Source organism: Ornithodoros turicata, chromosome 1 (assembly GCF_037126465.1).
Source record: "Ornithodoros turicata isolate Travis chromosome 1, ASM3712646v1, whole genome shotgun sequence".
Classification (NCBI taxonomy): domain Eukaryota; kingdom Metazoa; phylum Arthropoda; class Arachnida; order Ixodida; family Argasidae; genus Ornithodoros; species Ornithodoros turicata.
Genome location: NC_088201.1, coordinates 165,000,305 through 165,013,410, shown reverse-complemented (window position 1 = coordinate 165,013,410; position 13,106 = coordinate 165,000,305). Strand labels below are relative to the sequence as shown.

The 13,106-nt window shown below is 47.8% G+C and overlaps 1 protein-coding gene across 1 annotated transcript; it reads left to right on the top strand.

The window, feature by feature from the left end:
* The first annotated feature begins 7,743 nt into the window (after positions 1–7,743).
* LOC135372444 (membrane metallo-endopeptidase-like 1) lies at positions 7,744–11,855 on the top strand. Its single transcript, XM_064606052.1, has 2 exons — positions 7,744–7,881; positions 9,549–11,855. The coding sequence occupies exons 1-2, from the start codon at positions 7,852–7,854 to the stop codon at positions 11,631–11,633; spliced, it is 2,115 nt and encodes a 704-aa protein (XP_064462122.1). The 5' UTR covers positions 7,744–7,851; the 3' UTR covers positions 11,634–11,855.
* The last annotated feature ends 1,251 nt before the right edge of the window (positions 11,856–13,106 follow it).

The following is a 13,106-nucleotide window of genomic DNA, read 5'->3' as shown; positions in this document are numbered from 1 at the left end:
GTCTCCCTGGTTGGCACCTGCAGCTCGACTTCTTTTAAACTTCTGCGTAATTGCGAAGATGTGACTTGAACGTGCGACGCTCTGTCATGAGCGTTACGATGATTTCCTTCGGTCTCTCATATGTAATTTGTACTTGTTTCGGTGTTATGGCGGTCTGCGCGGAGGCTTGGAAGTTTAGCAAACCTCATCTTCGGCAAACCTCTTACCTTCGCGGAGTCTCTTTGCACAATACTTTGAAGTTTATGTGGTGTTTCAACATTTGCCGAGTGATAAATCACAGCAAAAGTTGAGCAAAACGGAAGAGAAGCCAGGCAGTGTCATTATGACGTACGTACGTCTTCTAGCGATTCAGTGATCCATTGCTTCCACACAGAGCTTGTCTATTTTGTGTTTCAACGAGTACGATAACTTCTAACTCCAAAGATGTTATGAAAGCGGAAACAAGTTATTCGGTCGCAGCTTGTCTCTGTATTCAGGTAAGATACGCCGCGGGCATGGAGGCCGCCATGTTTTATGACGTCTTGCCGTGACGTTTATGGGTCACGTGTGTGGGCAACTAACCACAATGCCATGCGCGGGTCACAGCACGCCCGCTTGCATTGGGAGAGACGCTTAGGGCATCTCCTTAGTTTCTTACCTCCATGCGTTCACATTCCGTTATGCAGTTTTAAGCTTCAAGGTGAGCCTATGAAATGTGCAGTGACGCCGAAAGTTAAGGGTAAAAATATGTGTGCATGAAGGATCGTCGGGCTGCAGAAAAACTATTTACGATTCCGGCTAACGCTCTGAGTACGCAAAGTCAACATGAGTGTCGTGCGTCTTGATCCCGGAATCAAGATGAGGTCTTTATAGTAAACATGTTGAGTGGAAGTGATGATAATTGTGAGTCCTCAGTAGTTCTCCAATCATCCGTCGCAGGGGAGGTTGTGGAAACTTATTGTTCAACGTGAGAGAGTGCTGAACAGTTTGAAACAAAAAGTACTCAACGTGATTTCCAAGACAGAAGAGAACCGAGCCCGGTTGTACATGGTTCGTTCACGAGCGATGTAATGAGTAAGTAATGATGTAAGTGATGTAAAGCATACTGCTACCAATGCCGTCATCTCGAATGACATCGTTCACTCCCGTGCGATGTTGAACAAGGGAGGCGTACGCCTTTTTTGTACCACTTATGAGTTTCATAATGGGTACAAAAAAGGCAGCGCCTCCGGTTTTCAACAAATCAGGGGCGAGAACTCTGCCATTCGGGATTGTGGTTGGCTAGGAGCGGGCTATCAGGTAAAGATCGTTTTTAAGAAAAAAAATCTTCGTCAAAAGCTGCACAAGTGTGCCTAGGAGGAAATAAGACTACGAAGAGGTACCAAACACAAAATGAATAAGAGTGTCAACCCTGTGCCCCTTTCTACTGTGTTTTTTGTGAAATTTTTGATTTGGTGTATTGTTACGTATGCGGCATCTTCTGAACTTGTGAACTTTTACTTTACAGGGTGTAGCTCTTTTTAATTGTTTTTACTTTTTTTTTACTTTACTGGGTGTAGCTCTTTTAGCTTAACTTATGCCTACTGTTTGCTGTGTCCTACAGTTCCCGACAAAAGTTAACGGAACACGTGAGCTGCGTACTTTTTCTCCCGTGCGGCACCCAAGCGGTCTTCGGGAGCAGTAGAGTTCTTTGCTGAGAGAGGCGTGGATGAGTGTGCTGCGATGAACTCCTACAGTAATTTCGGTATTGTTTCTCGTGAACGTGCCCACGACGCCCGTTGGATTTCACTGCAGTGCTCTCAATCAACACGTGATTGGAATACTGTGTATGTAAGCTGTCATCTGGTCACGTCTGATATTTAATATAATCGCAGCTATGTTCCCTAACGATTAGTGTGTTTAGAACATATGTAATGCTTCTTCGCTTTTTAATTTGGGAAACACAGCATCGTGTTTCCACAATGACTTATTTTTATGTCCCCAATAATACCTGGGAGCTCCCAGTCTTCACAATGTTTCAGTGACGTGGTGTTGCAGAACACTGCAGTGGTTTCGAACTCACTTCGCAGGCACTATCGTGAGAAGCAATACCGAAACTACCGCAGTATGTAGCTTGCAGCACGCTCATCTACCCCTCTCAAACAATGACCGCGCTCAAACTCACCTGCTTCCGTCTGCCTCTCGGGTGTCTTGCCGGAGAAAAAAAAATGCTCAGCTCACTTATTCCGTACACTTCTGTCAGGACCTGTACCGTTTTCGGAAAAATTTAATGGTGTTGGTTAGCACGTACATACTTTGTTTCTAGCATTCGATATGCAACGGCCAAGACAGCTATGCAAGGTGTGCCGGGGATATTCTTTCACATGAAGTGTCGGCAGTGTGTAACTGTGATATACCTGTACCCTATTTCTTTGAGTCTGGGCATATAGCTCCCTTCTCAGTCATAAGAAAGTAGCTGCAATTATTGTTTTGCTAAAAGCACCAAGAGTGGCTGTGATAAATTATGTGTCGATATGAATAGTTACTGTACGGTATGTGTACAGAGGATGTTGCACGAAAGAGCGACATCAATTATTGCAAAAAAACTACGTGAGATAAAAATTGAAAACATTCTGCATGCCACTTGTGAAGGTTTTTGCTCCCAAACAGTGGTTTTCTATGAGTGTCCCTCGTTAATTAATCTAATTAGCGCAATTGAACTAAAAAATTGCAAAGAAAAGGTAACCTTTTTGCATTAATTAGAAGGCCCATAGCCGCACACACCATTTCAGTCACAAATACAGGATGTTTCGTAAACGTTTCTACAAAAATTTTGCACCCAAAAACACCCAACAACCGCCTGAAAAACCTTTCCGTGACAAAATATTGAGTTCAAGATAATTAGCCTAATTATTGAGGTACACTCATGCAAACCTCCTGTTTGGGTGGCAAAAGGCTTCGTAAGTGTCGTGCAATAGGTTTCCAATTTTTATCTCATGTAATTTTTTTTAATAATTAAGGGTGACTCTTTCGTGCAACACCCTATATATATGACGACAAGCGTTTCATAAATGTTGCTGCACTGTAATTGGCTGCGTACCTTGCAAACTCCTCAATAAATTGTTTTTCAATATATATTTAAACTCTCTTTCCATTTGTATTGTTACACATGCAAGCACCAAAAACTGTCAGGGAACAGATTAACACGTGCAATTATTTCCTTGTACGCTGCAGTAGATTATAGTAGTTTGGGATGCTGCCTCTGCACGCATGGGTGCAGGAGCATTAATGAAATACACGAAATATAGGTCCCATATAGCGTAGGTGGCAACATCCTGGTTCAGTCCTCCAAATGTCACATATGACGTCTTGTGGACAAACAGGGGACGTCCATGGATGCACCGTTGACCGTCCCGCAGACATAGATGTGCATTTTCCTGCGGCCTCACTCATCCTCACCTCACGAAGCACGGACTTTATCAGCCTCACTCACCCTCACCAAATTTTCGTCACCAGTAACATAACCTCAGTCGCCCTCACCCTCACATTCCATTTCAAATTTTTCCCTCACGAACCTCACTTCAGGGCATCGGGATCCCGAAAGGCCTCACCATCCTCATCCTCACGGGCCTTCACCTCATGAGGCTATTCACGACCCTCATGGCCTCACGTATCTTCACCTCATGAGGGTCCTCATCCTCACTAGTCCTCACCTCATGAGGGCGCTCGTGGCCTCAGGAGTCCGCATCCTCACGTGCCCTCACCTCATGAGGGCCCTCATGTCCTCACGGCGCCTCATGTACTTTCGCCTAATGAGGACCCACATGGCCTCACGTGCCCTCACCTCATGAGGGCCCTCATGGCCTCATGAGGACCCACATCGCCTCATGTGTCTTCAAGTCACTAGAAGACACGTACGTGAGCCTCAAAAGAACTTTCCATCCTGTTCACATGAGACGTCGGCGTTTGTCTACTGTGTCGGTAGTTGGTACTAATGATACTGCGCGGCATTAAACTGTTTACAGGGTTTCGTGCTGTGCTTGGATAAATGTGCTGACAGTTGTTACTGTCACAGTCAGGTTTAACGTTAGTGTTTAGCATCAGTAAAGTGGAGCCCGAAATACTACAGTGCAGATGTACCGTTACGGAAATGATCTGGCTGTGGCGGGGAATAGTGCTTGAAGAGATCCTGTACTCGATTCTGAGAACCGTATGACGCTGCTGCTAGAATCGGAGGATACGCTCACAGCTGAAGTGTTTGGGCACAACCATGGTACTTAATCGCACCTGCAATCAGATCGTGCCTTTTTGTTTTGTTTTTTCTTCTCCTTCTTGTACATTTCAAAGGCACGCTACAGTCACGGGGATTTCAGTTTTCCTGGCTTCGTTTTGAGGAGACAAAAAAAGATCTTGAAAATTCTTACAACTCCATGATGAAAAACCCGACACTGGGGAAAAGACGAAAAACAGACGACGCACACAAACTCTCAATTTTAACGTCTGTTTTTCGTCTCTTCCCCAGTCTCGGGTTTTTCATCATAGATGTTTTTTATTGTTATTCGTTTGTTCTGCTTTGTTAGTTCCTTCCTTAGTACTTCCTTCATTATATCTGTCACACAGACTTTGGGGAGCCCGGTAAAGGCTGCTTTATATTGAGCTTACCGCCTAAGAGAGTCATGACTTATCTGTAAGGTCACTAATGAAAAAGTCGCATGCCCCTTTGAAGTGAGATTCTTCATGGTAGCCTTCATACAAGGTGGTCCACCAACCCTGATAGAAATTCACAGTAAAAAACGTAGACCCTGGAGAAACATGCGGTGAAGGGATTTTTTTCTGCCAGTAACTTTTGTCACATATTTGTAATATTTGTATTTCATTTCAGCGCGTGGTCGGGCTAAGCCTAACCGACGAAATTTTGCAACAGCCGCCCTACCCCCCCCCCAAAAAAAAAAAAAAAAACACGCAGTAAACACGATAAGCCTGCGCTATCAGCGATATCATATTTTCACAGTTCGAATCAGTTCAGCGCGTGATCGGGCTAAGCCTAGACGACGAAATTTTGCCGCAGCCCCCTGTCAAAACACGCACACGAAAAGCCTGGGCTACCCGCGATATCTTTTTGGCACAGTCCCATTCACTTCAGCGCGTGGTCGGGCTAACCCTAAATGACAAAATCTTCCCAAGGCCCTCCCCCGTCCAAATAAGCAGTAAACACGAAAAGCCTGCACTCTTTTTTTTTCACAGTTCCAATCACTTCAGCGCGTGGTCGGAAGAAGCCTAAATGATAAAATTTCGCCGCAGCCCCACCGTCCAAACACGCAGTAAACACGAAAAGCCTGCGGATTCTCCGGAGCAACTGGCGATAACTGGTTTCCGCGGCAAAGGGAGAGGGCGCTCACCCCCACTGACAAGCAAATCATTTCCGTTCCCCTGGTGACGGGGGAGCTGCGAGCGCCGCCACACGCGAGAGATGGCCATCCGATAACCGCGCGTCGTCTGCTAGCTCCAAATGCGTAGACGTGGCAGCGCTTTCCTAGGAATGCGGAGAGGAGTAGAAATTCGGCGCTAGCAGACGATGCCTGGTTATCGGATCGCCATCTCTCCCGTGTGGTGCCGCTCGCAGCCCCGCCGCAACCAGGGGAACGCGATGAGGCGAAGGCAGTACAGCAATTACGAACACCGTGCGCTATTAGCGATATCATATTTTCACAGTTCCAATCACGTCACCGCATGGTCCGGCTAAGCCTAAACGACGAATTCTCGCCGAAGTCCCCTCGTCAAAACACGTACGCGAAAAACCTGGGCTACCCTCGATATCTTTTTGGCACAGTGCCAATCACTTCAGCGCGTGGTCGGGCTAAGCCTAACCGACGAAATTTTGCAACAGCCGCCCTACCCCCCCCCCCCCAAAAAAAAAACAGGCAGTAAACACGATAAGCCTGCGCTATCAGCGATATCATATTTTCACAGTTCGAATCAGTTCAGCGCGTGATCGGGCTAAGCCTAGACGACGAAATTTTGCCGCAGCCCCCTGTCAAAACACGCACACGAAAAGCCTGTGCTACCCGCGATATCTTTTTGGCACAGTCCCATACACTTCAGCGCGTGGTCGGGCTAACCCTAAATGACAAAATCTTCCCAAGGCACTCCCCCGTCCAAATAAGCAGCAAACACGAAAAGCCTGCACTCTTTTTTTTTTCACAGTTCCAATCACTTCAGCGCGTGGTCGGAAGAAGCCTAAATGACAAAAGTTCGCCGCAGCCCCGCCGTCCAAACACCCAGTAAACACGAAAAGCCTGCGGATTCTCCGGAGCAACTGGCGATAACTGGTTTCCGCGGCAAAGGGAGAGGGCGCTCACCCCCACTGACAAGCAAATCACTTCCGTTCCCCTGGTGACGGGGGAGCTGCGCATACCTCACACCTTGCATCCAAGGGCACGAAGAACCTTTACCATTCAGGCACTGCTTCTTGGGGAGGACTTCTAAGCGGAAACGAACAAAGATGCCCTTTGTTCCTGTTGGGACTGGCCGTTTGCGTTTCCTTTTGGGTATATCCTGCTGTTGGATCGCGGTGTAGGGTTGACGACATAGTGGGATGCTGGTGACGGTGTCCCAATACAGTGCGTTGCTCTTCAGGGTCTTCTGTCGAGGAATATCATGATGCGCTGCGCGATTTCCTGATGGAATTTCAGAGTAGAGGAACTCCCTACGCAAGGTACACAGAGTGGTCAAGATCCACTGCAAGTGGTGTCGAGTCCCCAACGCAGGGCACGAGCAAGTTCCCAGGAAGCTGCGTAGCCCTTTGGTGTGCGTTGGCACTGGGAAAGCTGAAAGCGTGTGGACTTTGTCTGGATCTGCAGAAATTACACCGGGACACCAGGTGGCCAAGCACCTTTGTCTACCGATATCCGAAATGGCACTTCTTCGGATTACTAGTTGGAGTCTGGCTGAAGCAATGATCTTCAATGTTCGATAATCTCGTCAAGATAACATAGGCAGATGTTCCAGCCTAATCGGCGCAATACGGAATCAATCATGCTTTCAAGGGTATATCGGGGACATCCCATAATCCGAAATGCATGACAAGTAGCTGATAGAGGCCTTCAGGTGTCGTGAACGCGGTTTTGTCGATGTCGTCAGCAGTCGGAATCTACCAATAGCCCGACCTGAGGTCCAGCTAGCCCACCATACGCGGCGTCGGATATTCTCTTTCCGTGTGACTCTGTTTAACCTTCGATAGTCGACACAAAGTCGTACGGTACCATCGTTTCCTTCTTTACCAAAACAAAAGGAGAGGGCTACGGACTTGCAGATGGCCTGGTGATGTTCCGAGGGAGCATGTCCTATTCCTCCTCTTCGATGACACGTCGTTCCGCAGGCGAAACTTGGTACACTCGTTGTCTCAGTGTCCGTGTGGTGCCAGTGGCGATACGATGCTCAACACGTTGGGCAACCACCAGGGGCGACTTGTTTACGTCAAAAAGTCTACGTTCGAAGAAGTGAGAGGAGGCTTAAGCGGGTCTTTTTATCTTGGTGAAGTTGACAGTACCCGCAAGCGACACGTAAGTCACCATACCCGAGGTCACAGATCCTGGCAGAAATTACCACCTCATCGCTCTCGCTGGAGTGGGTCCGAAAACTAAGCGCCCTAACAACGAACTCAGGCATTATCATACTTATGGATACAAAAGGCGTGTACATATTGCAAGGGTAATGTGGCTTGTGGCCACTGTACCTAGTGGTGGAAGAAGAAGAAGAATTCACGGTGACATGAGCGGGGCACGCAGTAGCTGTTTCATTTATTCTTTTCCATTTCCTTCTGCGCATAATTGTCTGCGAAAGACTTGATGCAACGACGTGAGAATTCCCGTTCAAGAACCCTCGCCTGTTGTGATGCCTTCTGCAGAGACCTCAATGGTCCAAGTAAGCATTTTGGGGTAGAAACTAACGCAGGATTGAAATATCTGAGTAGCGTGTTTATATTCGCCGCTGACTGCGGTCTGCTTATACCGGGTGTCTCGGTTATATCTCCGGGATAAATAATTCGAGAGTAACTTTCTTGTTTACAAGTATATGTCCGGTACCACCTACAGGCTGCGCACCGTCTGAATGGGTAGGAGGTGCTCATTATTTAAACAAATTCAAATGCGTTTTGGAAAAAAACATAGCTTCTAAAGCCGGGCGCCGTCGACTTTAAAATGGGTATTACCTCTTTTGGGACTTTGAGTGGACACCTTTTAGAGAAAAATATGCCACCCAAGCGGGTCATTTGTTTAAGTAATTAATTGGTTTCAGTTTACATATTTTTTCGCGGCTTGTTGCCGCGAAGTGCAAAACGACGTAATTCATTGGTGAACATGAGAGGGAAGAGCGTCCTTTTGCGCTTCACCGCTACCAGCCGCGAAAAAAATATGTAAACTGAAACCAGTTAATTACTGCAACAAATGACCCGCTTTGGTCGCAGATTTTTCTCTAAAAGGTGTCTAATGTGGGTACCAGAAGGGGGAGCTGCATTCGATAGCTGTCTTCCGGTCGAGTTGGACTTCCTGAACCTACCCTAGGTCGTCATGGGTGCCATTTCGGAAACAAAAAACCAGTAAATCTCAGAAAAGGGCAGTAAAGTCCGAACATTTCTCCTCGCAGTATGAAAGATAACTTACGAATTTTTATCGAAGTAACCAACCCTGAAGTCAGATAATTGCACACGTACGAACGTCATTTGAATTCTTTATCGCGAATAAACCTAAATGAGCGATATTTATGAAGCAATATTTATTTTTAAGTTCAGTACGAATACAACATACCCGCAAGCTATACATACATCTACTAAAACACATTTGTATGCAGAGACGGGGGATAAGACAAATGCCGTCAACGCAAAGAGCGTGCACGAGGTGGGGGGACGCTGGGGACCGAGCCCCGTGCACACTCCAAGGGAAAGGCAGTGACACAACATGGACTAACCTTAACTAAACCTACTAACCAGTCTAGCCAGCTAAAACCACCAGCTCCCCAGCGCCACCCACAGTAGGTTCATTGCTATGGTACAGCCGATGCTGTTACCTTCACTCACACGCAAAAGGAACGGGATTCCTCCGACGAGGATTCCTTGTCTGTCCCCATTAGAAGGAGGCCGACAATGATGCGCGGGTTCTATTTGGTCTCCTCTACCGGTTTGTCCAATCATCGCGCGAAATCGTCTGAGGGGACCAATTAGAAGCCTCTCCTCATTGTCAGGCTTCTTGAGAGGAAGAGCAAAAACGTGCAAATGTATGCACTATAGTGCCTTTTAAGTACTTAGGAAAAGCTCGATCAACGAAATCATATCATCGTAAATACGAGCGTCCAAGGTTTTGGTTTTCTAACAGCCCGAACGTGAAACGATGCCTCCCTTGCACACTCCGCGGGTCCTTAATATCACAAACACCTTGTGACCCGTGCTACATTTGAAAAGTTGGTAGGGAAAGATGAAGAAGGATGAACACTCGCATCGAGCGGTGAAGAAACCTAGTCGAGCAAAACTGCACATTTGTGTAAGATTATCACTTGAGGCAGGCTGGTATTTGCTGATGGGGTTTGTCTCTTTACAGAACCCGGATGGCCCTGTTGTGGAGTTTGCATGGTCAACCCTTTCAGCGGCTTTAAGCTGGATTGGAGCCACCGTGCTTGGCATCACGGCGGGGACCATCGTTGTCACATCGCTGGCATATTTCAAGGGACACTACAACGACGTGCAACGAAAAAACTCCTCAGAACGCCTGCACGTCCAACCGTGCTACACGAAGAGCTGTCAACATGCGGCCGAGGCACTAGCCACTACCCTGAGTTTCAACGTCAATCCTTGCCACGACTTCTTCGCCTTCGTCTGCGACAGATACAACGAACATATTCCAGACGCCTTCACAGGTGGACGCAACAGTATCTTGAGTTACGCCATAGCTCTTCTGTTCGTGCCCCCGGCCGCCGAGGGTCGTCAACTGTCTGCCATTGAGAAAGCCGCCACTTTGTTCAGATCGTGCATGCGTCTCTTCTCATCGGACAACCAGGATTCCAGGTATGTGCTCTCCAACATGATGGACGACATGCACGTCAGTCTGGACCTTCCGCCCCCGACTTTCAATCCCTTCGAATCGATAGTACGCTTGGGATTGGAGTACAACATCCCCGTCTTCGTATCCATCGCCGTTGGAAACAACCTAGACCGGAGAAAGGGTAGAACCATGCAGATATCGCACAGCAGGAAAGAGTTGGAGTGGTACGCCAAGAGGAAGAAGAACCGCAGACAGGCACGGAAGGTATATCACGAGTGCTACAAGGCGTACTTCAAAGGCACGTACGACCAGACGTCGTTAGGCATCAGAGCCGATGTGTTCGCGAGAGATATTGAGCAGGCGGAGGAAGATGCTTCTAATATCGCCTGGAATGTCCCTCTTAGGGACTCAGGTAGGCCGTCATACCAGGAGACGACAGTAGGACAACTTCCAGATGACTGGCCGGTTGTACTGATAAATCTCGGAAAACAATATGTCCACGAGAAGGACGTGGTGTTCGTCGATCCAAAAGCCACTACATTTATCAAATCTTTGCGTAGCCGTTTTGCTGACATTGAAATGAAAATCCTCATAGCGTGGGTTTTGCTAAGAGAATACGGCGTGTATGTTAGTCCGTCTCTCTTGGCGACTCTATCGCCGTCGCGATCGCCTCGGGACCTGTGCTCTGCACGAGTTTCGGAAGTAATGCCGGTGGCGTTCTCTGCGTCCTACCTTTCTAAAGTGATCACTGAAGATGCTATCCAAGCAGCGGAGGGCATTGTGCTCAACGTCAGAGACGCCTACATCGCATCGCTCATCAACACCAGCTCGCTCGATGACGAACCGAAAGCAGCCGCCATCGCAAAGTTGAAGGCCATGGAGTTCTATTCAGCGTACCCAAAGGGTCTCATCGACGTCCAGCAACTAGATGCGTATTACGAAGGATACACACCGGAGGAACGGGAGCCATTCTTTGACGCTTGGCTGCGAGGGTCTAAAGCGCTCCAAGCAAAGAAAATGAGCGCCATCAACACCGGGGCTGTGTTTCCTGTGTATGAATCAAAAGTATTCTACGTGGTTCACAGCAATCGGTTAGTAGCTTTGGCACCCGCTCTTCGACCGACGCTCTTTATACGAGACGGTCCGGCGTCGTTCAACTACGGTGGGTTAGGAGCGCTAGCCGGACGCGAGATCATGTACGGGTACGACTTGAACGGCAGCACGTACGACGCGTTCGGAAATAAGCACAACTGGTGGTCACCACCTGCGAGGGACCACTACTTGAAACAAGCGCAGTGCGTGAGGCTGTCGGCTGACACCCTGACCGAAGGAAGCGTGAAGTTGGGCAGCGAGGCAGGTGATGTACTCCTCGCTGACTTAGTGGGTCTGCAAATGGCGGCCAGAGCCTTTCAAGCTGTCGCTGGAGGAAAGGATCCCGTGCTCCCAACACTTCCATTCTCTCCGATGCAGCTATTTTTCCTCGCTCACTGCTACAAATGGTGCGACGGGCATGACGAAACGGACGGCCTTCGCCATAGGGAACGATGCAACGTTGCCGTCACCAATATGGCGGAATTTGCGGACGCTTTCAATTGTAAACTCGGCGACCGTTTAAACCCCTCTGAGAGGTGTTCCTTCTTCTGATGGAATAGTTAAGATGGTGATAATTGAAGTTATTCCTAATGGACGTGCACGAGGTAAAGACCAAACAAACAATAAACCGACGCATCATGTTTGTCTTGGAGAATTTGGGGTGTGGTGTTTGGTTGAGATTTCGCGTTGTGCAGGCATAGTTGAGAATTGTTTAAGGATTTGACATATACCTTCATTTTTAGATGACTTAGTAACCGTTGTCGATTGGGCATTTTCTGCTGTATACATTTGAACATGCGAAGCATTGACAAACATTTTGATGAACTCACCCTGCTGGCTTAAAAAAATATTGCAATAAAATAGGTGCAATACAATGTAGCTCTGTTCGAAACATGACTGACTGACCTGAGCGATTCCTTCTACAGCATAAATGTTTACGACTCCCAGTGTATGGGGTTGCCCTATGCGTAAGAAATTATATACTGTACAGAGTTCGAGCAGACATCCCCCTTTTGTGAGAACATCTTTCTAGAGATTTCTGAACCTGCATCCCTCCTACCCCATCTTGGACCGTAGTTATTAACATTTCCTGGGCGCCCCATGCTGGTTGCTGTTGTGTACAGATCACCACAAAATCCGGCTATTCATTTCCTGCGAGAACTTGAAACGTTGTTCTACTGTTCCTGAGAGAAGTATAACGCTGTCACACTAGGTGATTTAAATATAAATTTGCTAAGCAATGATTCAATTTCATTACTGTGCGAAGACGTGTATTGTGATCATGGGTTCGAACAGATGATGCGCTTTTCAACAAGGTACTTCACTGCCGAGAGAAGCACACCAATCGACCACTGTGTGACAAATCTGAAGGAGGTCCACTTAGCGAGCGGCATAGCTTCCTGTGACGTCAGCGATCACAAGTTGACTTACATTACCAGCAAAACACAGAAGGAAAGACTGGTGTCACTAAATAGGGAGCAGAGCAGCGACACTGAGCCACGCCGGCGAACGAGCCCTCCATCTTGAGTACGGCGGGGCTGCGTCGCTTAGCAATAGGACGCCAATGTCCCCCTTCTCCGGTGGGGAACAACGCGCAGTCGAACCAGCGCGCGAATGAAGTGCGGCGCGGCCAAGTGGGGACTGGGGGGAGAAAGATCCGGCACTGCATCGCGACGCGGATGCGTCGTGCAAAGGCTGGTGGCCAAGCGCAGGCGCCCTCCACGGACGAGTGTGCGGTCCCAATTGTAGGATTTAAGTTGTCACTGACTATAGAGTAGATGCTTCATAGATATTGTGCTATCCGAACGGCTGCTTTCATTGCATGACTGGTCGTTCTCTGGCTGTGGTAACACACAACAAAAGTTTACCCGGTTCTCGGATGCTTTGTAATCTATTATCAATAAATCTAGTCGTGTAATACCATGCATAGTACCCCTATAGGAAAGCGTGGGTTACTGCCGGCCTCTTAAAATCGATCAAACACAACAATAACCTTTACAAGATGTGTCGTTCTCATTCCGCAAA

Bases quoted from the DNA above. Each gene is read 5' to 3' on its own strand.
- LOC135372444 (XM_064606052.1), top strand. From the start codon at position 7,852: ATGCCTTCTGCAGAGACCTCAATGGTCCAA. The intron at 7,882-9,548 runs GTAAGCATTTTG...GTCTCTTTACAG, and splicing joins CAGAGACCTCAATGGTCCAA to AACCCGGATGGCCCTGTTGT.